Raw genomic sequence first — 27,168 nt, 5'->3', positions numbered from 1 at the left:
ACAAAGCTTGAGTGCTGGGTTTCGGTATTACCAGTTTCTGGATGGGTGGGGATTATTTTTGTGCCTGGAGGAGTGTGGATGGCAGCCTTCTCCCCATCTCCACTGCCTCGCCTGGGCTCTGGCCTTGATCATCTTATGGCTGGATCACCGTTGTCGCCTTCTTCACAGAGCCTTTGTTTCTAGTCGGTCCTATCTCTTCCTGACCTTCCCTCCTTGGCTCCACAGCAATCTCTCTAAACTAAAGACCTGGCCAGGCTTCTTCCCTGCTGGAGCCCTGGGTGTTGTCTAGTGGTGCTTCTCAAGCTTTGGTCATTCACTTCCTTTCCAAATGTCCCCATATCTGCAAACCATCTGTACTACTGTTTACTTAATAGTTGTCTTCAAAGGATGTAGGTCAAATCTTTTTTTTTTTTTACTTAGGCTTTTCCTGAGCAGTAATATCTGTGAAATCTGAAGTATATAATATGCTAGTTGCATTTCCTCCTAATACTCTTTAAATAAATACGTAACTATGAAAATGGGTTCCTCTGTGTATCCTCTGAAGTCAGTGGAGCTGCCCCTGCTACACTTTGGTAAACAGTGGCCTCAGGATAAGGTCAAAGCATTTTATCTCATGCCCAGGACTTTCTGTGACCTAGTGACCTGGCCCCTCTGGCTTTTTTTTTTTCTTCCTTTCCTGCCATTCCATTAGCAAAGAGTAAAACTTGCTCTTTCATTCTACCTGTCAGGAATTCTTCCCCTGCCTGATGAGTTTCTGTTCAACATGGACATCCCAGCTCAGATGCCCACTGGCTGTGTTGTTGGAACTGTGTTAGGAACTTTTTTTTATTTCTCTCAACCTGCTCGCTCTAGGACGGGGCCTGAATCACTCTGGGCAGGCACTGCATCTCAGCAGCTTTTCCCTATCACAGAATCCTCTGTCAGAAGCCACCAGTGACATGATTGTATTGCCCCTCTTTCCCTCTGCCATGTCCAGTTTGACTTCCTTCCAGCATCACCCTGCCCTTAAGATGCCAGGTCTTTTTGCACATATCCCCTCCAGTAGAATGCCACTTCTCTTCCTCCTGTAACTGGCTCTTTCTCCTCCTTCAAAACTCAGCTTGGGGGCTTCCCTGGTGGTGCAGTGGTTAACAATCTGCCTGCCAATGCAGGGGACACGGGTTCGATCCTTGGGCCAGGAAGATCCCACATGCCATGGAGCAACTAACCCCATGTGCCACAACTACTGAGCCTGTGCTCTAGAGCCCAAGAGCCACAACTACTGAGCCCACATGCCACAACTACTGAAGCCCACGTGCCTAGAGCCCACATACCGCAACACCTTAACAAAGAGTAGCCCCCGCGCAGCAACAAAGACCCAATGCAGCCAAAAAAAAACCAAAAAACAAAACTCAGCTTGCCCTTGGCCCCTGGGAAGCTGTCCCTGACCCCAGTGTGAAATGATTCTCCACTGGGCTTACCTTTGTCATCACTCTTCTTAAAATAATAATAATAATAATAATAAAAATAAATAATAAGATTATCAAGCATTATAATCTTTTAAATAAGATTTAAAAACCCTGCCTCCTTCCAGACAGTGTCTGAGGCAGGTTTAAGAAAGGGCGTATACTAAAAGGTTAATAAAATCAGGAATGAAAAGGAGTTGGAAAAAAATGCATAACCCAGATGTTAACAGTACAATCTGAAGGGAAGATGAGGTGTAGGAAGGAGGTTTTAGGGAGAAACAAAATCTTGAGGCTTATTTTTTAAGGAAGTGCAAGTAAGTTTGTGGATTAAGATGAAGGAGATAGGGCTTCCCTGGTGGTGCAGTGGTTGAGAGTCTGCCTGCCGATGCAGGGGACGCGGGTTCGTGCCCCGGCCTGGGAAGATCCCACATGCCGCGATGCGGCTGGGCCCGTGAGCCTTGGCCGCTGGGCCTGCGCATCTGGAGCCTGTGCTCCGCGGCGGGAGAGGCCACAGCAGTGAGAGGCCCGCGTACCGGAAAAAAAAAAAAAAAAAAAAGATGAAAGAGATAAAGGGATGAAGAAGTGGGGTGGGAATAATGGAGGGAATCCACTAAGGAGCAGGACTGTTGAAAGTTCAGAGAGGAGGGTTAAAACAGGAGAGTAGTTCCTTCTTCTGAAGAGAAAGGTCACTAAGAGGGGAGCAGAGGGGAGTGCATTACTAGAATGGTACAACGGAGAGTCCTCTGTTTAGGCAGGGTGGGTGGGTAGGAGAGCGGGGGTGAGAGCTTGAGAAAGTAGAGGTCTGGAATAGCTGCTGTGCGAAGCAGTGAAGGAAGAGAGCTAGAGGGGAGTAGAGAATCCCACGAGGGAGGGTTTCTCCAGTGTTAGGTGCCCTTGACTTGTAATGGATCCATTAAGCACCAACAAGCAAACTCAGCAACGTGCATCACCCCGAGAGAGCAGTTAGAAAGATGATGTTTGTTTCTGTGGGCAGGCGTTTGGAAGGGCAAGTGCAATAGAAGGATCAAAGCTGTGCGCCTCCAGGGGGCGGCGGTGCAGGTAAGGTGGAAAGACTGGCCTGGGGGTGTGTGAATCCAGGAGGGGCTAATGCTGGGGAAAGAGGAGGGCTGAGGGTCAAGGTGAGAGTGGAACTGGTATAGTCAGGAGGAAGGAGTGGGCGAGGTGAACCCAGAGGCACTAGGAGGGGAGTTTTCAGAACTTTAGGCCTGTTTCCAGAGGGCAGGGTTCAGTTCTGGTAACTAGCCACTAGGAAAATCCAGTTAAGTTAGCCAAAAAGAGCCATTCCAAGAATTAGGTTAGATAAACTTAAATAAACTTAGTGCCGCTCTAATCTAGAAGGAGAAAAGATGAAGTCACATCCTCTTCTCTTTGGTCTCCAGGGACCTAAGAATTAAGCAATAAGATTGGCTCCAAGTGAACTTTAATTTTCTCTTGTGGAACAGGCCATTTTAATTGTTCACGCCTTTTTCCTCAGAGGCATCGCGTGAGGGCCCTCTCTACATGAGAGAAGGAGGAGATTTTATGCGGGAGGCTGTAGTTGAGGGAAACTGGCGTTTGCCAGTGCCCTGGATGTCTGAGAGAAGAGACATGAGCACTTCCCATCAGGTTGCCCCATAGCAGAACATACTTTGGAGGTTTGCCATCTCACCTGAGGCTTCTCGAGGCTGGGGCAACCTCATTGGCTGCAGAGATAAAGCCCACCACCTGAGAGAGGCGGGAGGTTGTCCAGGGCTGCTGCCCTGCCTGTTGCAGCCAGTGGAGAACCATTCCCAGGAGTGTGGCTGAGGTGAGGCGGCCACCGCGCGATGTTCCCCGAGCATGGAGCACAGTGCTGGCAGCGATGTGCGCCTGTGCGTGCAAGGTGGGGGAGCGGGAATGGGGAGTGGGCCGCATGTGACCTAAGGGCCACTCAGGGCATCTCACACTTACTTAAGCTTCGTTAATAAAACCCAAAGCCAAGGGCTTCCCTGGTGGCGCAGTGGTTGGGAGTCCGCCTGCCGATGCAGGGGACGCGGGTTTGTGCCCCGGTCCGGGAAGATCCCACATGCCGCGGAGCGGCTGGGCCCGTGAGCCATGGCCACTGAGCCTGCGCATCCGGAGCCTGTGCTCCGTAATGGGAGAGGCCAACAGTGAGATGCCCGCGTACCGCAAAAAAAAACAACAACCCAAAGCCAAGGAAGTAGTTGACCTACAGTATGAGACCTCTGTCTGTGGACAGGTACAAAAAATGTACCATCCCCCTTAGGGTTTAGCATTCACAAAAGAAGAGGCAGTCAGCTTAGACTAGCTGGAACATTTCCAGAGATGGGGTGTTTGGGCACATTAATCTTCTGAGCCTCAGTTTCCTTATCTTTAAACTGGGCATAGTAACACTTGCCTCTTAGAGTTGTTGTGCAGTGTGCGGTCCTCAAGGCAGGGAATCACGTCTTTTCTTTTCAGGTAGCTGACATATTTCATCAGCATTGCTTAAAACAGAAGGTTGCTTCTCTGTTTAACATTAAAATTGTTATGACTTTTACCCTCTTTTCTGTGGTATTTTGAGAATGCCTTTTTCCTCCTTTGTAGATATTTCCTTTTGTGGTAAGTTCAACAAGCCCAGTGCTGGCCCTGGCTGCTCTTGACCTTGCTGCAAAATAGGCCACTCACTCTGGCAACAGACGATCCCAGAGGCTTGATTCACCACTCACTGGAAATCCAGCAGTCCCAAGAGAAGAGATTTAGAATAAACCTCTTTTACTTGGTCATCCCAGATTCTTGCCCCGGGTTGACATATTTCTTCTAGAGAGAAAGGCACAGGGCAGGCAAGAATACTTTGTGCCAAAACTCACCTTCCCCCAGCCCCTCACTTGTTACAGCTCCTGGGAACTCACACATATGTGTATGACATATGTAGCCATCTCCTTCCATAGTATGCCCACTGTTTTCCCAGCAGCACACCATGCCCACATTCACCCACTCCTAAGATAACCATGGCATCTTGTGGATCCCAGGTCATGAGTCTAGACCAGGCCATTCTCCCCACCCCCTTGAATAGTTTCTCGTCAAGAAGGATGGGGTGGAAGAAGGGGTATTATCCTTTCCTAAGGTCTTACCTCTATTAGGACCACCTTAATTCATCAGAGATGCTCTGATAATCTTGAACTTTGAAAGAGAGGTATTAGGCACACAATTCCTCCTTCTTAGGAAATCCTCCTTCTTATACAGATTTCCCCTCTCACCCACCTTCCATCCCATCCACCCACCCAGTGGGTTGGAGGAAAGAGTTATCTTCCTCAAGCAGGGAATGTTCAATTATAACTTCCTCCAGAATATTAAGTCCTACTCACCTTGCATCTACATAATAGAAAGGATTGCTCAAATGGTTTCCCCAAGCAACTCAATGTCTTGGTCACCAAAAAGGGAAGTGACTGGCAATTGCTAAGATTGGATCTCACCTTAAAATCTTTATTGACCTGCAGTTTTCACAATTTATATTTTCTCATAATATCTAAGAAGAAATGAAATCTTAACTTCAAATCTGTGCCTCATCCCTCATTCCCTTGCAGTCTTACACAGGGGTATATGTCAGCATGAGCTTTCAGCATTTCTTGGGATGCTTTTTCAGTGTTTATGCTTGTACAGTGACTTCTCCTTTGAGAGTAAAATGTTAGAGGATAAATGAGCAGTGCTTCATGGAAAGTAGGTTCAGAAAGTGATAAAAATGTGTCTTGTGTCATAACCAGGAAGTTAAGTGGGAAACAATTCAGAAATCGATGTGGGTTAAGGGGAGGACTTTGTAGTGTGGTTCAAAGAACACTGATTGCCACCTCAGGCGATCTAGTCCTGGCTGTGATGCTGGTAGTAGACGTCAGAGCCCCCATTCTCTTACATCTAAGGAGAGTTAGCTGGATTAAATGATATCCTATATCTCCACCAACCCTAATGTTCCAGAAGGTAGTTCCTCAATGTCAGGGTCACTGGCACATAGTGGGTACACAGGGAGTATTATTGAAGGAAGCGATGTGCTGCAGCCAGGGACAACCAGGGACACACCTGAAATTGAATGTGTTGGGTTGACTTGTTGCAACGAGGGAGAATGCACTGCATGGGACCTAGGGCCATCTCAGTAAACGGGTGCTTGAAAGGGGTCGTAGGATGTAGGTTTACGTTAGGTGATTCGAGGGATGACTTAAAGAAGTGGGACTTTGCTCTAGGTTGGAAGCTGTCAGGAAGCAAAGGTCATTCTGTGATTGAGTATATTATAAATCCTATGTAGAAGGAGGAAAAACTAGAGAGGCTAGTGCCGTAATTGGTAAAGAAGCACAGTCATTTATATTAGCCAGATTAGAGAGATGTTTGGTCATTTTTGTGGTTGGACAGTGTTTGTGTTTAGATGTCAGGCCTCAGTGGTCTCATTTCTGTCTTGATTCATCATGGTGATAGAGTGGCTTTGCCGGATATTGATGTTTTGGGAAGTTGTTAATGTTCAACGGGAGAATACCAGGGCCTAGCTGTGAGTGCCAGGCCAGTTTCTCCCAACACTGGGGCCTGACCGATAGGAGCAGGCTAGCTCCCACGTATCAGGGACTGCTTTCCTCTTTCTCACAAATAAGCTAGCCAACAAATATTTGGAAGCCATTTTATTTGATGTGGATAAGCATGTAATAAATGTGTCCTTTTCCAAAAGTTAGAGTGAAGCATATTTGGTTCTCAACTTTTTTCTAAAATACAGTTAAGATGAACTAAATTTTAGGTGTTAGCAAACTAAAAGAGTTAGAATTATATATATATATATTTTTTAATGTATTTATTTTTGGCTGTGTTGGGTCTTTGTTGCTGCACATGGGCTTTCTCTAGTTGCGGCGAGCGGGGGCTACTGTTCGTTGAGGTGTGTGTGCTTCTCATTGCAGTGGCTTTTCTTGTTGCAGAGTGTGGGCTCTAGGCGCACGGGCTTCAGTAGTTGGGGTGCGCGGGCTTAGTTGCTTCGCAGCACGTGGGATCTTCCCGGATCAGGGCTCAAACCTGTGTCCTCTGCATCGGCAGGCGGATTCTTAACCACTGCGCCACCAGGGAAGCACTAGAATTATATATTTTTCAAACCTTTCTGGAGTCATGATTTTTTCTAAGTTAACTCTTAATAGGAAATGTCATACTACATGTTAATAATAGTTCAGAGATTCAAAAGAGTATACATATTGCTGGTAGGAGGGCAAAAAATGATTCCATCCCTAAAAAGGGCAACATGGTATTATATATAAAAAGCATAAGTGAATTGCTCCTTTGATAACACAGTCCCACTTCTGGGAATAGGTCCTACAACTCTACCTGTACGTGTGCAAAAATGACATACCAAGTTACTCATCATAGCATTGTTTATAAAAGCACAGTCTTGGAAACAACCCAAGTGTCCAGCTGGAGAGGATGGTTACATAAACTATGATAAATCCACACAGTAAAGTACTGTGTAGCTATAAAAGAAAGAATGAGGAAGCCATCTCTATACTGTTGTGGAAGGATATCCAGGCTATCTTGTTTAGTGAAAAAAGCTAGATAGAGGATAGTACTATCTTTTGTAGAAATGAAAGACAAAGAGAATCTATATTCATATTTATTTCTATCTACAAAAATAACACTACAAGAACACACAAGGAAATAATAAAGTGGTCAACTATAGCAGAAAAAGGTGGACCCACAATGTGATGGACAGGGATATGAGTGAGATGGAAACTTCTCATTATTTGCCTTTTGAAATATAATTTTAATTCTCCAATTATAAAATGTACTACCTAGTCCAAAAATTTAAATAATTTATGGAAAGATATATATATGTATATAAATGCAATATATCTTCTACCTCATTCCATTCCCCAGAGATAACCATTTTGATCAGTTTCTTATACAGTTTTTCAGAGTAGTCCATTGTATTAGTCAAGGATCTCAAGAGAAACGGAACTGAGAGGATGTGTGTGTGTATAAAATATATGAAAACTGGTAATTCTATATTATGGAAGAAAAAGCATAATTAATATAAAAAGGAAAAAACAGCTTAGAAGTACATTTGATAGTGGTTAATGTTACATTATATAAAGGCTCCCACATATTGAAAAGAAAAACATTGACTCCACAATCACAAGGAGCCAATTCATGAAAGCAGCCAGGGAGAAAACATTTAAAAAATGTTCAACCCACTACCACTCAAAGAAATGCAAAGTGAGTCGGGTAAAACTTAAAATATATATTAAATTCATTTAGAAAAAGAAGGATAAGCAAGATTGTTATGAGACTTAGATGCAAACTGCAATGCTCGTGTCACAGTAAACTAGTCAGCCTTTCAAGAGCAGTTTGGCAGGATGAATCACAAGCTATAAAATCATGCCCTTTGGCCTAATAATCCCTTTTCTGGGAACTAATCTTGAGGAAATAATTCAAAAGGTGGCAAAAGGCATAGCTCATGAGGATGTTCATCATAACGTTGTATAATCAAAGAAATGGAAAAAACCTAAATATCCCAAAGGCATAGGAATTTGGGTAATTATGGTTTATTACTTTCATGAAATGTAGGCATTAAAAGTCAGTACAAGGGGCTTCCCTGGTGGTGCAGTGGTTAAGAATCTGCCTGCCAATGCAGGGGACACGGGTTTGAGCCCTGGTCTGGGAAGATCCCACCTGCCGTGGAGCAACTAAGCTTGTGCGCCACAACTACTGAGCCTGCACTCTAGAGCCCGTGAGCCGCAACTACTGAGCCTGCATGCCACAACTACTGAAGCCCGTACTCCTGGAGCCCATGCTCCGCAACAAAAGCCACTGCAGTGAGATGCCCGCGCACCACAACGAAGAGTAGCCCATGCTGGGCGCAACTAGAGAAAGCCTGCGCGCAGCAACAAGGACCCAACTCAGCCATAAATAAATAAATAAATAAATAAATAATTTTAAAAGTCAGTACAAGGACTAGCAACATGGCAAATATGCATTATTTTATGTTACATATAACAATTATGTCTTAGCCCTGATAACAATGGAAAGAAAACTGTGTACATGTGTTCAAGAACAGATAGGACTATAGAAGCCTAAAGACAGTGTGACCGATGGGAATATTAGAATTATAGTGACATTTCTTTTTTGTTTTAATTAATATTGGTCTTAGTTTGTTCAGGTTGCTATAACAGAATACCATAGACTGGGTGGCTTATAGAGAAGAGGTTTATTCTTGACAGTTCTAGAGGCTGGGAAGTCCAGGATCAAGGTGCTGGCAGATTCACTGTCTTGTGAGGGCTGACTGGTTCATAGACGGCTGTCTTTTCACTGTGTTCTCACATGGCACAGGGGGCTAGCCAGCTCGGTGGGGTCTCTTTTAATCCCAATCATGCCTCATAACCTAAGCACCTCTGAAAGGTCCTACATCCAAATACCATCACACTGGGGATTAGATTTCAACATGCAAATTTTAGGGGCACACAAACATTGAATCTATAGCAATTGTGTTGTAATATTTTTACAATTATAACTTTTAAAAACTTAGCAATAAGTTAGCATTGTCCCAAACAGTAGCCTCAAATTGAAATTACCCGTTTGTAATTAGAAAAGACTTTAAGAATCATTTGATCCTATCTATCTTCCACTCCCCCACTGTGATGGTTGCAGGTGTAGAATCTAAGGTCAGAGGGCTTTTGACTGTTCTACATGGGCGGGGGGTGGGGGGATATTGTAGGTGCTGGGACCAAAAGCCCCACCCTCTGCTCAGGAACTAGCCACCTCTCTATTGATTAAGTCTGGAGAGATGCTTCAGATGTTAAATATGTATAAGAGAACAGAGATATGGGAAGCAAACTGCATTCCGATATCAATAAAATCGTCTCTTTCTAATGTTAAAATAACAGCTAATACTATCCCTGATATTTTCTAGTTATTAAAGATATTTTATTAAAATTATATAATAATGCCTCAATCTACATAAGACCCATTGGAATATTGCTTATCTTTGTTCCCATCTAAAGCTTCAGATTAATTTTTTTCTCATGAATACAGGTGTCCAATAAACAAAGACCCAATGAGGAAAAAACATTTGGTGTAAATATTTCATTGTGTTTTTTACGTTTATGTCCCATTTCTTGATCTTTGCCTCAGATTGAAAGACATTTTTTCAAGTGTCTGGAGTTTAGCTTCCATTTATTGACTTATTTTCGGTTTGGAATGCATTAGCAGAGATTATCTTCAACATGGGAGATTTCCCAATTAGCAAAATGGATTTGCCAAGCAGGAAAAAGATAGCTGTACATGCCCAAGTTCCTACTGGTGCCTGCCAGGAAAGTAGATTTGGTGTTAACCCCTGTGATGAACATGTTTTTCAGGGTGGATCACTTGTACACGTTCTTTGTTCAGTGGTCTCCTGATGTCTATGGGAAAGATGCCAAAGAGCAAGGCTTTGTGGTGGTGGAAAAAGAAGAACTGAATATGATTGACAACTTCTTCAGTGAGCCGACCACCAAGAGCTGGGAGGTGAGACTCAAGAGAGGGCTAGACTGTCCCTTAAAGTCCAGTCCACAGGGCTTCCCTGGTGGCGCAGTGGTTGAGAGTCTGCCTGCCGATGCAGGGGACACGGGTTCGTGCCCCGGTCCGGGAAGATCCCACATGCCGCGGAGCGGCTGGGCCCATGAGCCATGGCCGCTGAGACTGCGCGTCCGGAGCCTGTGCTCCGCAACGGGAGAGGCCACAACAGTGAGAGGCCTGCGTACCGCAAAAAAAAAAAAAGAAAAAAAAAAAAAGTCCAGTCCACAAACAAAATGTTCTTGTGTCAAAATTCCAGTAACCTCTTGGCTGGCAAGAAGTCAGATTTCCTGTGCCTCTTTGAAATCACATGGGGAAAAAACCTTATTCATCTGTGTTGAAGCTAGTTATGTGTGTCAGAAAGACCTCATCTCCACCCCTACAACCCAGTAGTTTCACTTCTCTTTTTTGAAACTGTTGCAGGGTCCCCATTACGTACAGGATGAAAGTCAAGCTTCTTAATTTGACCTAAAAAACTGTTCATAATTTTTTTGAGCACTTACCACACCCTTCTCATGTTAGGGGCACAGTGGATGAGATCAAGGAGTATAGATAAATCATTACAATATAGTGAGATAATTACCGTTGTAGGTGAAATGCCACGTGCTATGGGAGCATGTACCCAGGCACCTGAATGGAGCTAGGGAATCAGGGAATGCGACCCAGAAGGAGTAATCTGAGCTGAGATCAGAAGTGGGAGGACAGGCAGTTGGGGTGAAAGTGGGACATGGAACACGGAACATGTTCTGGCCAGAGAGAAAAGTCTATGTAGAGGAATGACCCAGGGGAGAAACAGAGAGTGTGGGACATTTGATGAACTAATAAGAGTTCAGTGTAGCTGGATCATAAGAGTGCAAAGCTGAGGGAGTGGCAAGAAATGAAGCTGGAGATAATGAAATGGCAGATCACGAAGGACCTATGAACTGTTCGTCATAGGTTTGGTTTGGCTATTTTCCTAAGGGCAGTAGGAAGGCAGCAGTTTGAGCTGTCCTCAAACAGCTTCAACCAGTAGGAGCTGTTTGGAGCCTGGAGAAGTAAATACAGATACACATTTTGGAGAGCTTGCTCTTGCTGGCAGATGTTCATGGAGTTGGACAACACTTGAGGCTTGAAGACCCATTAGGAGTCTCTTGCAGGAATCAGTGTTGAGAGAGAACAGTTGCTGAAAGAGCGGCAGTGCAGAAGATGGAAGATGTCAAGATTGATCTCTTGGTTTTTAGAATGGGAACTGGAGGGATCGAGGTACCTGCCCTTCACTGCGATAAGAAGCATAGCAAGAGGATTAGATTTGGCAGAAAACGCTCTGTGTTCTGGTTTTAATCTAAATTTGAGGTGTCTGTGGAATGTCCAAGAGACAACTGAGAATAAAACTTAGGAAAAAGATCTGGAGATATACTTTCGGAAGTGATTAGCAAAGTTGAAGTTGTGAGTGTAGGTGAGGGCAGCCTAGGAGAGTGTGTCCATTGGCAAAGGAGCAGGACTCAGAACAGAACCCTTCAGGATGCCAGCTCTAAGGGGCCAAAGATAGTCGAGCCCACAAAGGTGACTGAGAAGGAACAGCCAGGGGAGGGCATGGAAAACAAGAAAAGTCATGTCTTAGAAGCCAAGGGAAGAGAATGTTTCAAGAGGAGAGTAGTGGTCAAAAATGCCTAATGCTGCGGAGGAGTCAGAAGGTAAGAACTAAGCTATGTCTTTTGGATTTAAAACCAAGGAGGTAATAGTTGGTGACTTTGACAAAAAGCAGTTTCATTAAAGTGGTAGCTTCAAAATGTAGCTACCAGTGTTCAATGAATGAATTGGGGGTGAGTAAGTGGAGCTAGTAAAGGTGGGCAAACCACTCGAATTTGGTTTTGGAGAATAAAAATGAGATGGAAGGCTGGAAGAAGAGGTGAGGGTGGGGAGGTTTTCCCTCTCGTGAGAGAGACTGTAACGTTTTGGATGAGGTCAGCGGGAACGGTGGAACAGAAGGTACAGAAGATAAGGGAATAGGAGAGGGAATAAGCGGGAGGCTGGATCCCCGAGAATTGTCCGGGAATGTGGGGGTAGGGATAGAATCGGTCTTAGGTGGTCGGGCGGCAGAAAAGAATAGGATGTGTGCATATAAAATGTAGACTCACTGGCGGTAAATTCTGCCATTGCTCATTTGATTATTTCTCTGCAGCAGGAGGGAGCACCCCCTAGAAGTGAAGGAGGGAAGACTTAGAGGAATACGGAGAAGGTCTGAAGTAGCAGCTACAGAGACTAGGAAAAAAGCCAACTGAAGAACTGCAGTAGGATGGCTGTCTGGTATTGAAAGCCCTGGTGGGGTCTGAAACCAGGCTGCAGTGAGGGCAGGTTTTCTCCAGCAATACTCCCAGCCTGGGTTTAGATTCATCAAGTGGGCAGTCAGATCTTCCAAGGCTGGAACTCTGTCAGACTGGGATGATGAAGGATGATGAGGCCTGCCCCTTGGGTCTAACTCCTTCTGGAATGCCAGGTCCCTTCATATGTGTGTTTGCCCTCACTCGTCCCTTTCTCATTCACTCCCTCGCAGCCCAAATGTGTACATGCACACACACAGCTTTCCATGTCAGACTCCCGTCATCCTTCAAGGTCCAGCTCGTGTATCACTTCTGTGATGCTTTCAGCCAGAGTTACTCCTCCTGTCCTTCCACAGCCCATTGCTCATAGCTCTGTAGTGTATCGCTCAGCACTTTACTTGTTTGCATGTTTGTCTTCCCACAGTTCATAAGCTTCTTGTTTGAAACCATTGATTAAAAATATCCAAGCCTATTAGGCTGTCCCTCCCTTGGCTCTTCATATCAACTCTTTTTCTGTCTCTGGCCAGTCTCTCTGAGTATACTTTGCTTGTCCCTTTTCTCATGGTGTTCCCTAGTTTGTCCTTGGCTCTCTTTTCTTCTCATCTATTACATCTTCCTTGGACGAGCTCATCGGCTTTCAAAGTTTCTGCTGCTGACTCCCACCTCTGTCTCCTCCACACACCTTTCTTCCAGGCTGCTGTTCTAGAGCACATAGATGCCCCACAGGCATGACTGGGTCTCCACGAGGCAGAGATGGTGTGACACTGGCATTCTGGCCAAGGCGTCAGAGAATATCAATTCCCGTCCTCCTCACCTAACCATCTGTGCCCAAGAGGCCCCCACCCCCATGAGATATGCGCACAGACGAAGCATAGCTAGGAAATGTATATTTTCTTAGTGAGGCTATGGTCTCTTGCCCAATATGGAGGGCCAGAGAGAAGGTTTAAATTTCACTGGGGATTTAATCCTTTCCCGACTAGGCCTGAATATCTTGAACTGAAGCAGCCCGCTTTTAGGCCTATTCTGCATCTTTCCACTAATCCCAACCTTGAATCTCAGGTCTTGACAACTCCTGTGGGAGAAGAGGCCACACCTACCAGCACCAGAGGAAAAGGAGCTAAAGGGGCATGCAGAGAGAGAAAGGTCTGCTTCCAGATCTAGAGTAGAGTGGGCTTGAGTGAGCCACTCAGACTGAGCCACTGAGGAGAATGAGAGGGCAAATCCCTTTAGAAGGTGTCTCTAGACCTGTAGTGGAAGAGGAAGAAAAGAAGAAGGGATGGAGAAGGAGGAAGAAATGGGTTGGCTTGTTGCGAGCTCCTAGTGTACTTGTTAACACTTGGGACATGGAAAGAAAAGATAACTGGAGAGAGAGGTGACTGGACTGTTATCCCTATTTCTTTTTTTTTTTTAGATGTTGGGGGTAGGAGTTTATTAATTAATTAATTTATTTATTTTTGCTGTGTTGGGTCTTCGTTTCTGTGCGAGGGCTTTCTCTAGTTGTGGCAAGCGGGGGCCACTCTTCATCGCAGTGCACGGGCCTCTCACTATCGCGGCCTCTCTTGTTGCGGAGCACAGGCTCCAGATGCGCAGGCTCAGTAGTTGTGGCTCACGGGCCTAGTTGCTCCGTGGCACGTGGGATCCTCCCAGACCAGGGCTCGAACCCGTGTCCCCTGCATTAGCAGGCAGATTCTCAACCACTGCACCACCAGGGAAGCCCCTATCCCTATTTCTTGCCACATGGAAGAGAAAGTCAAAAGTACAATGAGGAGAAGAATGCTGTCCAAGCTCCCTCCCATGCAGGAGCAAATTCTGCTTACTAGCATTACCTTAAGGCCAGGCCACTGTGATAGCATTGCTTCATGGTGGCATTGCTTCTCCTCTGTGGGTGGGGAAGAGGAACCTTCACTCCCCTGACAGGTGTCTGATCCTCAGCATGTCCAAAACGTCTCTTCATCTTTCCCCAAAACTTGCTTCTTCTCATGTATTCCCATCTTAATTAGTGGTGCCCCAAGCTAGAAGCCTAGATATCAACCCAGATTCTTCTCTTTCATCATCATATGTAGTCAGTCATCTCTAGTTAGAATTTGTTGATTCTGATCTTACGTAGGGTGGGGACCACTGCCCTAGTCAGCTGTCTGCATCCTTCACTTAAACTCTAGGGCAACTCCAGTCAACCCAACCACTAAGTCCATCCTCCATACCCAAGCTCTTTAAATAAGCTTTACTTCTTAATTTTATAAAAGTAACACCTGCTTTTATTATAGGAAATTTGGAAACTACAGAAAAGCACAATGCAGAACATTTAGAAAATAGTATCTAACCACACATTACTTTTGTACATTTTTTGGACTCATTTTTTTCTATTTTAGGGTGTTTTCTAGGCGGTAGGGGTGAGAGAGTATTTTTGCAAAATGGGATAATGTTCTATGTATAGTTTGGTGTCTGGCTTTTCTCACCTGACATCTTGTGAGAACTGTATCATATTAAAGATTTTGAAGCCTCATTTTAATGGTTATATAATATTTTAAACCTCAATCAGAATTTATTTAACAATTCCCCACTTTTAGGAATCGTGTTGGTTCAAGGTTTTCACAAGGATGAGATGATCTGTAACTCTGACTGTTCCCCTAATTTCCTGAAAGTGATATTACTTAGTATAAGGCTATTGATTTTTTTTTAAGGCTCCTAATCTTTTATATAATGACAATTTTCCAGAAATGTGAGGAATACCCTTCTTCTCATTGTGCTTCTGGCAACAGAAAGTACTATTTCTATTATCCCTTTCTTAAAGCTTTCGCTAATTTGAAAAGCTGATAAATGATATACTGGAATTATTTGTGCCACATGCCTGGCAAAGCACCTGGCACTTGCCATCATATAGAAAGCACTCAGTAAATGTTAGCTGTCATGAAGTGTCAGGCACTGAAAAGAATGCTGTCTCACTGGCACAAAATCCAAGTGATTCTGCACTAGATTGTGTCCAGGCTCTTGCATTGAGAATAAGTTCTGGCTGACCTGAGACTGGTCACCAGTTATCTCCCAGAGCCTCATTAGAACTGACCCCCAGGATGAACTATGTAGTGGCGCCCAATCTCCCAGGGGTACTGGAGACCAAGAGGCCATTTTCGATCTGGAAAACTCACAGAAAGATCCCTGAAAATTGATCCAATGGTAATCTACATTTCTTTCCAACCCGCTGATATCTGGTCTGGGCAGTAGAGGAGGACTCATCATGCTTATTAGTCATTAAGATTAATATTTTGAAAGGTTAAAAGGTGCTCTTTAGAAAACCTGAATCTAAACTAACATTTTTCTCAGCCTCATATAAACCGGATGTTCTTTCAGTTCTTTGAAGTTTCTCATACCTAACAAACATGACGGTATTGAAGTGAAACGCCATTGTTCTAAGCTTAATGAACCTACCTCTGGTAAAGGCTCCTTTTCATATTTCCTTTGAGATTCAAACTGACGTCAGGGAACACACATAAACTTTTAAAATGAAGGTTTCGCTTTAGAATGCAGAAAAAAAAAATCTGAAAAGGCAGGGCTAGAAAAGCTAGCTCAGCCAGCTGGAGGACAATTGGGAAGAAAAGTACAAGACAGAGAAGAAGAAAAAAAACAACAATGCGGTTTTGTTGTGCTGTTAGGAAACCACCATTTCAAAGGTGAAAGTGTCTTTTTACAGCCTCACAGCTATGCCTAACAGGAAGTGTGTGTTTGCTCTAAATCCTAATTTGGGTGTGTTCCTGTAGAAATATTGAACTGTCTCCTAAGGGAAACAGAAACTCAATCATGCAGGAAAGGAGATACTGCATAAACAGTTGTAGCTCAGTGTGGCTGTAAGTAACAGTGGTGTGGAGGCAGATAAGAGAAAAAACCTGCACCTCTTTAGAGAGCAAGCAGGCAGTTCACACTACTTCACGATGAGAAGATTGCCCCTGGACATTCAGATTTTCTATTGTGCCAGACCGGACCAAGAGCCTTTTGTGAAGGTATGTTGGAGTCCTGAGGGCTAATCATGTGCCCGTGAATCCTCCAAGCTCTGCCGCTAAGATGCTTTGAAATGCTTTCTAATTAGAAAGGATCGTTCTAATACTTCAGCCAGAGCAGGTATTTTATTCACTTTGGAGAGAGAGATGGTGTGGTTTGCCCTTTCCCTTTGGAGTCAAAACTCCATACTGATTTTTTCATTCCACAGCCCCACTTTGTACCTGTGTTAAAGGTAGAGTTCCCCCAAAATATATGCTTTATTTAATACATTTAAAATGCTGGATGTGTGATTCTTCAACAGTGTTTTCTTTAAGTAAATGCCCCTTGAGAAGACGGTAACATTTAAGGGCTAATTTCCTTACCTGTAAATCCAGCTCAGATGACAGCATTTTGGAAACTAAGTAGTCATTGTCTGACAACCTTCACTAAATGTAATGTAAATGTTTTTTCTCTATGATGCAAAAGTCATTAATATTTGTACTCAGGAATTTTGGTGAATTAGTTACCTTCTGTCTGTATCCTTCAATTACAAAGTAATTTAGTGATTTATCCAGACTTTCGGAGAGGCAAAAGAAAAATGATTTTTAACCTGGTAGTTTATAAGTGTATTTATGATGAAATAATAAATGTTGTGTACAACATCATGTTTCTGTTCTCAGCCTTGAAGGAAAGATTATTTTGATGGTTTCTCAACTCTCCATAAAGAATCATACCTAATTGTAATTTAGACTAAAGCTTCGTGTCTCTTTGTATTGTTGCTTTCCTTAGATGTTATCATTTGCTATTTCTGTCAGGGTTGGTTGCTATGATCAGCCTTGAGAGAAAACATTAGGATTCTTGATTAAAGGACTATCCTTATCGTCCCCATTTCCCTATTTATAGAAGACTTGCTCATAGTATGATATCTGTTAGTCCCGTAACAATTCAAATTTAGATGCAGGCTAATGGAGAATAATTTAGGGCATTTCAAGGGTATAAGTCGCTTGTGGAGTTACACATAATTCTTACTTGATGACTGAGCAATAGTAAAACTGGAAAACTTGTGACTTTAATTTGTACATATTAAGTGCTATAGCTGTACTGTGTTAATTCTCCATTTGCTCTGAAATTGACATTGTGATTAGCCATTTCCCCCAAAGTGCTGGCTCAACTTATGTCCTGCTGCTAAAACCCTACCTGTTACAGGCAATTGTGTACCTGAGGTCCTTTATAGCAGGTGAAGGAAAAGCAAAAATATCGTTTTTCTTGGTTTATTTGTCTTCTCCATTTCAGATCATCACCGTTGAGGAGGCAAAACGCAGGAAGAGCACATGTAGCTACTATGAAGATGAGGATGAGGCCGCCCTGCCGATCCTGCAGCCCCACAGTGCGCTTCTGGAGAACATGCACATCGAGCAGGTGGGTTCTTCCTGGGGACTTAGGATGGGTGTCTTCCAAACCTTAGAACACATTTCCCACCCCTGGCATTTGCTCTTCTCACTTGGGGTGAAGCATGAGCCGAGCTTTAAAGGAAGAAACACCAGCAGCCTAACCAGGGCCCTTCTCTGCTTCTGAAAGGCAGCATCCCTGCCACCTTCTTGGGAGTGCAAGGACTTGGCCAGACACCTACGTCCATTCCCCGAACCTGAACAAAAAGCCATTTCTTGTCTTCAAAACAATTTTTAAAGTGTCCTACTATAGTCCTAATGTATTTTAAAAGGATCCAAATTTATCCTAATGATTATCGCAGAGTTCCGATGGTTTCAATTTATTGAGCTCAGTAAAAGTCATATAGCAAGTACACTTTACTTGCTTTATGAAAACCACCTACCACTAGGAGTAATTTTCCTTTTTCTGTACTTTTTTTTGGTTTACTTTCTATTTTCTGAACATCTCTTACGTGAGTTTTTATGAAATACTACGTGCTTGTATTTGAACTTTAGTAAGGGACCTCTTGTGCTTCCCCCATCAGTCAGCTTAGAAACCTGAATTTCAGACACCTTAAAGAATCATCAAGTTCAAGTCCCTCAATTTACAAATGCCATCTCCGAAGGCCCAGGAAAGCTAGGCGACTTGACCAAGCAGTTACAGGGATGGAGTTCATGCTGATTCTAGAACTATGTCAAGCATTCTTGAGGACTTGAACATTTTATATAGCCTCCTTTGTGTGTATTTTTGAAGAGATATGCATTATTGATATTTATGGCAGCCAAGTTTAATATTAATGTAAGTGAAAGATACAAGTGTAATGAGGACAGACTACATCTGATTACTAGCATAAAACACCCGTGTCTTCTTGTTCTCACTTTGGTGGGAATTTACAGCTGTCAGTAGCAGCTCTGAGCCTTTGAAGGTTTAGAAAGAACAATTCGAGAAACATGAACTGCTTGGTGAAAGTCAGGTTGAAGTGTAAACAAGAGAGCACGTGTCTAATTCATACCTCTTTATCAAGCTAGGTGCTGTATCTTCAAATATATAGTGGCATAGTGACCCTTCAGGATCATCCCTGAGAGGGAATGCGTGCTCTGGGGAGCATCCCTGCCAAGGGATGATTTTCCCTTCTTGGTTTATAGTGGCAAATATTTGCTACAGTATAGGGGAGAGATATGGAAGTAGTGTAATTATCGAGTTTGAGCCACAGGCATCGGTTTTGTGCTACAAATTCATGAGTGATTTGTAGGCAGACTGTGTATTTACATCTTCATCTTTGGATTCACAGCTGGCCCGACGCCTTCCAGCAAGGGTACAGGGGTATCCATGGAGTCTCGTATACAGCACATTAGAGCATGGGACCAGCTTGAAAACTCTCTACCGGAAGTCAGCATCACTAGACAGTCCTGTCCTATTGGTCATCAAAGATATGGATAATCAGGTGAGGCTTGTTCCTCTTATAGAGGAACATTTTTTTTTTTTTTTTTGCGGTACGTGGGCCTCTCACTGTTGTGGCCTCTCCTGTTGTGGAGCACAGGCTCCGGACGCGCAGCCTCAGTGGCCATGGCCCACAGGCCCAGCCGCTTCGCGGCATGTGGGATCTTCCCAGACCGGGGCACGAACCCGTGTCCCCTGCATCGGCAGGCGGACTCTCAACCACTGCGCCACCAGGGAAGCCCAAGGAACATTTTTTTTTAATGAAGCTTTTCAAACCTACACAACAGTAGAGAGACTAATACAATGACCTCTCATCACTCAGATTCTACAGTTAGCAGGACTTTGCCACATACACTTCATTCTTTCCTTTGTTGGCTTTTCTTCCCTGAAGTATTTTGAAGTAAATCCCAATTATTATGTCATTTCACCTCTACATACTTCAGAATGCATCTCTAAAAAAGAAAATGGAGCGTATCTCCAAATACAGTCACATTCTAAGGAATTTTTTTCCTGTACTCATCATGGAGTATATATATATATATAAACTCTATATATAATATATATACTGTAATATATATATACTATAATGATATTCTGTAACCTAAAACTGGAGAAGCTGGAAGAAAAGTCAAGTCTAGATTTGGACATAGCTGCAGAAAGCAGTCCCAGTGCCATACCAGAACTTCTTCCAGGTAGCTGAAGTAGTGCCCACCAAACTTGCCCGCATAGTTGCTGAGATGGAGAGTCAGTTAAGGCCATGGTATGTTGTACCTGAAGGGCCCAGTTGTTACGAAACAGGAGAAAATGCTCTGGACCATTGCTTAGTGCACTTTCACCCACGTTGCTGTCGGTCTTGGAGGCACTGGTGAAATCTAGATATTACCCCCATCTCCCCTAACCTAATAATTCTTCACTCGGTATGAGTGGAATCTGTCCAGGTTTCTTTCATGTACCATCCAGGCCGACTTCTGCTTCACAAAAGGAAAGCATCTTTCAAGTCTGCTCTTTATTCATTTCAACTTGGTCTATATTATAGCAAGAAGAAATTTCTTTACACTTTTTGTAGGTGTCATTATTTTCTCTTCCTGGCATTTGGAAGCAGGGTTTACTTGACAACCATTTATTTATTCATCCATTCAGAAAATGTATAATGACTGTCTGTTAGATGTGGGGCACTATTAAGCATTGGGGAGCTTACTGAGAAGCCATATAATTAGGATCATTTTAGGGGAAACAGATTTTTGCTGTCATAATTTGTCTTGGGAAAAATTAGCAGAAAGAAGGGCACTGTCTTTCTCAACGGTGATCATTCCTGTAAGTAGATTAAGAGTTGTGAGGAATAGTTTAGTTACTATCATTGTTCCTACTGTTATTTACTGATTGAAAACACTTTATTTAATCATAGTCCAAGCTGAACAGTAGGGAGAGTCAAGTTAAAAATTTAAATAATAATAACAAAGGTTTAAAATGGAATTACTTAGGGATTTAGTGAAATGTTTGCAAAGTTAGGTGCTACTTTTTAGATGAGATAGGGCTAGATGGTTTTAGACCACACACACACATACACACACACACACACACACGCACACGCACACGCACGCGTGCCCGTACCTGCACCGTAGGTATAGATTAGTTCTATTAATTTACCAAAAGAGAACTTGTTGGGGAATGTGTTGGCCTCACAGAGCAGGTTTTGATGATGCCCAGTATTACTCAGCTTCCTATCAGCAGATATGTAAAGGAGGCCTGCCTATACCTGAAGATTACACTGTTTGTCTAGAGGTATAATCTTACTGGATCTGGTGCCCTGGAGGCATTTGTGTTATTTGAAGGCATAACTCTGCTTTCCCCACCCCACCTACCCCCAAGGCAAGGATGCGGCTTGCTGTGCTTGGGAACATGATAGAACAACACCTGTAAGTTTATCTGGAAATGAATTATATAAAATTCTAAGATAAAAGCATTACGCATGCAGAATGGCAGGCATGAGGAGTTCTACGGAATCAACCCCCAGTGAAACAATCATTACTGGTGGGAATTATAAAAACAACAATCATTTAAAGTCTCTGGAAATTGCCCTAAGGGCATACAGCAAGTGAAGAGCCATTTATTTAAGAAAATCTAATGAAGCCCAGTAATAATAGTGAGATTCTGCGGTATTTGAAGGCACAGCCTGCTCCCTCCCCCAACCCCTGTTCAGACAAGCTTCCTTCTGGGCACGTGTGGACAAGATGAGGATCCCTCAGCTGCCAGCTCCCAGGCAAAGACTATGATATGCCTCCTCTAGGGGCAGGTCCCCAGCATGTCTTATCCCCTACCCAAGATCTCTGTTTCAGAGGCTAAATTTCAGGGCTCTCTTCCTCTGACCAGCCCCTTCTCAGAGGACAGTTGCTCTACCTTCTGCATGGCAGGCCGAGAATACAGGGGTCTCTATTGCCCTTGCTCCAGCACATAGGGCAGAAGTTCCATGTCAGGTGAGCGGAGCCAAGACCAGTGGCTGCTGCCCCTGCCCAGCACCCTGCTCATAAAACAGGACTGTACCTTTGAGAAAAGCAGGCCACTGTCCAGCCCCCAGCTCCAGGGGAAGAGGCGGACCATAAAACATATAGCTCAGAAGCTCTCTCCAAAGGAACTGATGTTATTTAGAAGAACATGGGGAAGGTCAAGCCAAGGGACACTCTAGAGAACAATGAAAATTTTGGTGGTAAACAACTAAGAGGAGGCTGGTAGTTCCATGAAGGCAGCAAACTAAGCTGTAGACCATCTAGTTTACCAGAGAGAACCGGGGAAAGAGACAGCTAAGGAGAGCCTTCCTGGAGTCAGGATGAACTTCATAGACTGGCCACAGAAACTACCCCTGCAAAGGGGCCCAAATTTAATTGAATGAGACCGTGGAGTAATTTATACCACAAAGCATTGTGGAAAATAATAGAACAATCATCAGGTAATAGAGTCCGATCTATATTAACTTAATTCCAGTGAAATATAGAAATGTTACTCCTATATTGCTCTATGACATCTTTCTACTTTTTGTGGTAATTTTGTTATATTACGTTGATATATATTACAAACTCAACAATAAACTGTTACATAGCTGTTTGTATAATTTTTATCTACTAAGAAAGCTGAGAGAAGAAAGGAGAGCAATTATACATTTATAGGTTTTGTCATATTAGCTTTCCTTTTACCACTTTGGGCTATCTTCATTCATTCCCCTGGATTCCTTTGTTCTATTACTGTCAAACATGTTAAAATTTTCGATGGTATAGACCCAACAATACCATTATTCTACAATTTCTTCCTAAGTTAATTAATAGAAAAAAATAAAATGGACATTTTCTTACATAACCATAATGCTATAATACCTAAAAAATTAACAGTAATTTCTTAGTATCATCATATCTCCAGTGCTTAAACAGATTTCCATGATTGCTAAGAAAATTTGTTACTGTTTTTTCCTTGTTCTTAACAGCTCTAGGGACAGGTTTTGGTATGAAGAACATGGGTTAGAAAGAGATTCTAGACTTCTACTCTACCTAATTTTTAGTATTTCAAGGAGCTAGGAACTGAGTGTACTTGGTAAAGAAGAGATTCCATGATGATGATAATCCAATTTAAATTAGTTTGAAAACTTATAAGACATTTTTCAGGTAGACTCCATTTAAAGCATTGTTTCTTGGGACTTCCCTGGTGGCGCAGTGGTTAAGACTCCACGCTCCCAATGCCAGGGGCCCGGGTTCGATCCCTGGTCAGGGAACTAAATCCCACATGCATGCCACAACTAAGAGTTCACATGCCAAAACTAAGGAGCCAGCGAGCTGCAACTAAGGAGCCCACATGCCACAACTAAGACCCAGCACAACCAAATAAATAAATATTTTTTAAAAAAAGCATTGTTTCCCAAGTGGGATTTGGAGAAAATATATCAGAATCACCTAGGGACATTTCCAGAATATATATTCTTGCCAGTCCTCACTCCTGCACACACTGGTCAGGATCTGAGCAGAGGATAGGAAGCTGAAGCAGTGGACATGCGTGTTCTGAAAAGACTACTCCTTCCAACCCCAATAAGAAATAATAGAAAAATCATTGATTCAGATACATCTAACCCACCTTTAAAGCCCACAGTATTACGGAATTGTTACTTTTTTCTTAAAAGCCATTTTGAACTAAGATATACTGGATCAGTCACGTTAAGGATGCAGTTTTAATAAGTATGTTGAAAACTCATTTTTCGAATCAAAGGAGAGAAAAATTTATTTTCTCCAGGGAAACCTCTGGCCACAATTTTACTTAGAAAACACATCAGAGCTATGCCTTCATTCTCTCAACCACTCATTTCTGTGTGCAAGATGCATCTTGTTAATGTTTCCAGTATGTCCTCTGTATTCACTAAAAGAAATTTGTCTCTATAGTGGACTTCGGAAGTCTTTTAAAACTGGAGCAACTGTTGGCCTTTGACAGATAAGTTCTCTAAGCCACTTGGGTTCTAATGAGAATTGGGGACATTTTATTTGTTGGATGGTGGTCTTTTTTATTTAGGAACTCTGATTTAGTAATGATCTTTGCTGAAAGAGATATAATGAGATCTCAGAATAGGATTGTGCTAAAATATTTCAGAAAGTCTTTTTTTTTGGGAGGTTTATGGTTGAAAGTAGATAAGGTTTCTGTTTTCTTTTGGCAGATTTTTGGAGCATATGCAACTCATCCTTTCAAGTTCAGTGATCACTATTATGGCACAGGCGAAACTTTTCTCTACACGTTTAGCCCTAACTTCAAGGTACCTAGATGAAAGAAATACCCAACTTCCTGGTGTCACGGTGTCAGGAGGGTCGGTGATGGGGGGCTGTGGTTGGAGCAGCAGCTGTCCCATCCCGTTACTCGAGGTAACCTCATCTGGCCTCACTCTAGCCTGGCCAGCACTTCATGACTGCAGCACAGAAACTGCTTAGATTCCCTCCCCAGGCCTTGGGAACTGCTCTTTTGCATGGTCTAATATCAGGGAGGGGTTGCAAGTCAGAGCCAACATGTGTCTGAGAGGTCTTTCCTACATCATAACCCCTTTGGAGACCTCATCCTGGTGCGGGAGAGGTCTGGCCGTCAGGAGCTTCCTCAGCCAATGGGTAGTGCCCTTGCACACACACAGGTACTATGCTGCTACTCCCTCTTCGTGAATTCTCCAGATTGAAATGTCTGTTCTCTGTCTTGTGTTTCTGTCCTAAGGTCTTTAAGTGGAGTGGAGAAAACTCTTACTTTATCAATGGAGACATAAGTTCTTTGGAACTTGGTGGTGGAGGGTAAGGTTTTTGTTGTTATTATAATTACCACCTGACTTGAGTGAGCCTGTTTTGACCCAGGTAACTGAAACTTTGGTGTCAGGTGATTTTAGCTAGTCCATGTGCTTCGATTATTTAGGACAGTGTGGTCTAACACATGACACTAAGAATTGAAGGTAAAATGACTTATTTATGTGTCTAAATGAGGGACTGCTGCCACCCGTCTTTTAGGAAAGATGGGTCATTTAAATGAAATAAAGGAAATGTACCTTTTGTTTTATAAGCAGTTTAGGGTTTTGTCTGTGTACAGCATAAAAGAAAGAAGTTGGGGCAAGGGAGGACAGAAAGTGTGCACATAAAATTGAAATGTTTTCACCATTTTATTAACCTTTTCAGGGGACGATTTGGTTTATGGCTAGATGCTGATTTGTACCATGGACGAAGCAACTCCTGCAGCACTTTTAATAATGATATTCTTTCCAAAAAGGAAGACTTCATAGTTCAGGATCTCGAGGTATGGACATTCGAGTGAAATTCAGACTGCCTTAAAATACGACATTAAAAAGACTGGGTTCAATCAGCCCTGCTAAAGCTGGCTGGAAGAGCAAGCCCCAGCCCAGACTGCCTCATCCCATCATAGTGCTTTCTTTCTGCCTTCATCTCAGCGTGTGATCACATTGCAGAGAGATTCTGAAAGGTACATGTGGAAGGCAGACGATGAAGAAAGAAATCTGAAGTCCAGATTGTTGAAAGACTTTATACTCTCACTTCCTTCAAATCCATACAGTGAGGAATCAGAATATTTATAGATGTGAGTTGAATGCAATTTTTATTTTTGTTAACTGTGAAAAAGAAAATACTGTGGAAATATATACATTCCTTGTATATTTATCAATATAATTTTCATTACCAAAATGTACAGCATACTGTTGTTTGCCATGGAAAAGTTTAGTCTCATTTAGAAAAACTCAGAGTGCACAGCACTTAAAGGGAATATATGATTTTTAAAAACTGTTTTATTTATTATTTCTAGTGTATTGTCTGAAATGTGTTGGCAGTTTTTTCTTTTAATGTGTCAAATTTTGAAATAAAGAAATGTATACATTTTGTGCTATGTTTTGGCAACAAACCCATTTGATTTATATAGTTTTATATTAAATTTTTTTTGCCCTGATTGTTTAGGGTGATATGTATATGTATGTGCTGCTTAATGTCCAAATATATATATGTATAAACACACACACACATATATATATATACACATAATTCTGAATTTTTTAAAACTCAATACCAATGTTTATTGATTTGACTGTTGTAGGCCAGCTTTCCATTTAGTCATTAAAAAGGTACATTTTTAGTTATTTACTCTGAACACAACTGTGTAAAAGAAAAATAAGCTATTTCTCTCAGTCATAAGTTGATATTTACAGAAATGTATACCTTTATGATCCTAGATTTAGAACAAACCCTGCTTTTGAAAAGAAAATGTTTTGCTTCTTATAAAATCACGTGTTAATACCAAAAATTGTATTTTTATTGGATTTTTTTGCATAATTTTCCCCAAGTTTTTACATTAATGAACAGGCCTCTGTTTGAAATGAGACTGAGTGTTTTAATTTCTGTATATTTTATATCAAATGAAAAAAAGGGCAAATTATCCCAATTGTCTTGATTTCTAGACTCTTTTATTTGAGAAAAATCAATGCAAAGAAATGCATTCATACCAAAATTAGAATAAAAAGTAAAAACTTGTTTTTTAATATCAACTCACTTTCACATCATAAAACACTCTTTTATTAAAGTTAATAATAAAGACTTGTTAAAATTTTAACAAATATTATTGACTGTCAGACGTTTATGAAAGCCAAAGACTGCTAATGGAAAAAAAATGTCAAATGATAGCCAAAGCTGAGAAAGTGGTCTGTCATAAGATACATACCCAGTGATCTTAGAAGAAAAAATTAATAAAAAGTAGTGTTTATATACCTGCATTTTAAAGAAGTAAACAGTTCTTAGAATGTTGGCCTTAAGCTGGCAGAATATTTCCTTTAGCTTATTCTCTTATTTTAGACTATTTATAAAAGAGAACAAACAAATTGCCAAGTGGCCTCCTGTCAGATCAACAGTTATTTTACTCCACCCACATTCCACGCAAGTTTAAATGAACGCTATAAAATCTTAAGTCTATAGCCTGGGTGCACTTTCACCCAAGTTCTCCTATTGAGAACTCTTGATTAACAACTTATTGGCAGTTTAACCTTAATCTGCTTGTTAAATTATGTGTTGGTATGAGATACCAGGAATGTCTCATGATGATCACGTTTACCATTTATGCCATTTGCAACCATATGCTATTAACGAAATGGTCATTTTGCATATAGTTCACTCATACCTAGTTTAGTCCATGATATTATACTTGTGAGAGCATATTCAGATGCTGTGTTCTCTATTTAAAACAGTATTGTCCAATCAGAAATGTGTGGCCCTTCATTTATGGATACTGAATATATGTAATGCAGTGCTAGCCCAATATTTTCAATAAAGGAATTTATGCATTCAGTGTGACTTTCTTTCCTGAGGATTCATTCAACAAGTATTTATTGCATGCTAGAGCTTTTACTTGAATGAGAGGATGATGAAGTATCCAAGACTAAATAAATAAGGTCCAGTGCTCATGTTTTTATTGCTGCCTTGGAAATTCCCTCTTTGTTCCCTGTAGCCACTCTCCTATTCTTTCATCAGTTCATGAAAACTGCTCCTGTTACA

General features: G+C 42.2%; 1 protein-coding gene across 3 annotated transcripts in view; it reads left to right on the top strand.

Annotated features, from left to right (window-relative positions):
• NCOA7 (nuclear receptor coactivator 7) overlaps window positions 1-26,962 on the top strand; it is a 144,633-nt gene extending 117,671 nt beyond the window's left edge. For 2 of the 3 annotated variants that reach the window (XM_060030012.1, XM_060030011.1), the window contains exons 11-16: window positions 9,794-9,941; window positions 17,552-17,677; window positions 18,978-19,130; window positions 23,811-23,906; window positions 24,350-24,423; window positions 24,799-26,962. In XM_060030012.1, the coding sequence (XP_059885995.1) occupies window positions 9,794-9,941; window positions 17,552-17,677; window positions 18,978-19,130; window positions 23,811-23,906; window positions 24,350-24,423; window positions 24,799-24,934 (733 nt within the window). In that variant the 3' untranslated portion in view covers window positions 24,935-26,962. Of the gene's footprint in view, window positions 1-9,793; window positions 9,942-15,746; window positions 16,282-17,551; window positions 17,678-18,977; window positions 19,131-23,810; window positions 23,907-24,349; window positions 24,424-24,798 lie in introns of those variants that run through there. The other variant, XM_060030013.1, reaches the window with a different exon arrangement.
• The last annotated feature ends 206 nt before the right edge of the window (window positions 26,963-27,168 follow it).

This window comes from Delphinus delphis, chromosome 14 (assembly GCF_949987515.2).
Source record: "Delphinus delphis chromosome 14, mDelDel1.2, whole genome shotgun sequence".
Lineage (NCBI taxonomy): Eukaryota > Metazoa > Chordata > Mammalia > Artiodactyla > Delphinidae > Delphinus > Delphinus delphis.
The sequence above is the reverse complement of the archived record's forward strand: the minus strand, read 5'-3'. Positions and strand labels throughout refer to the sequence as shown.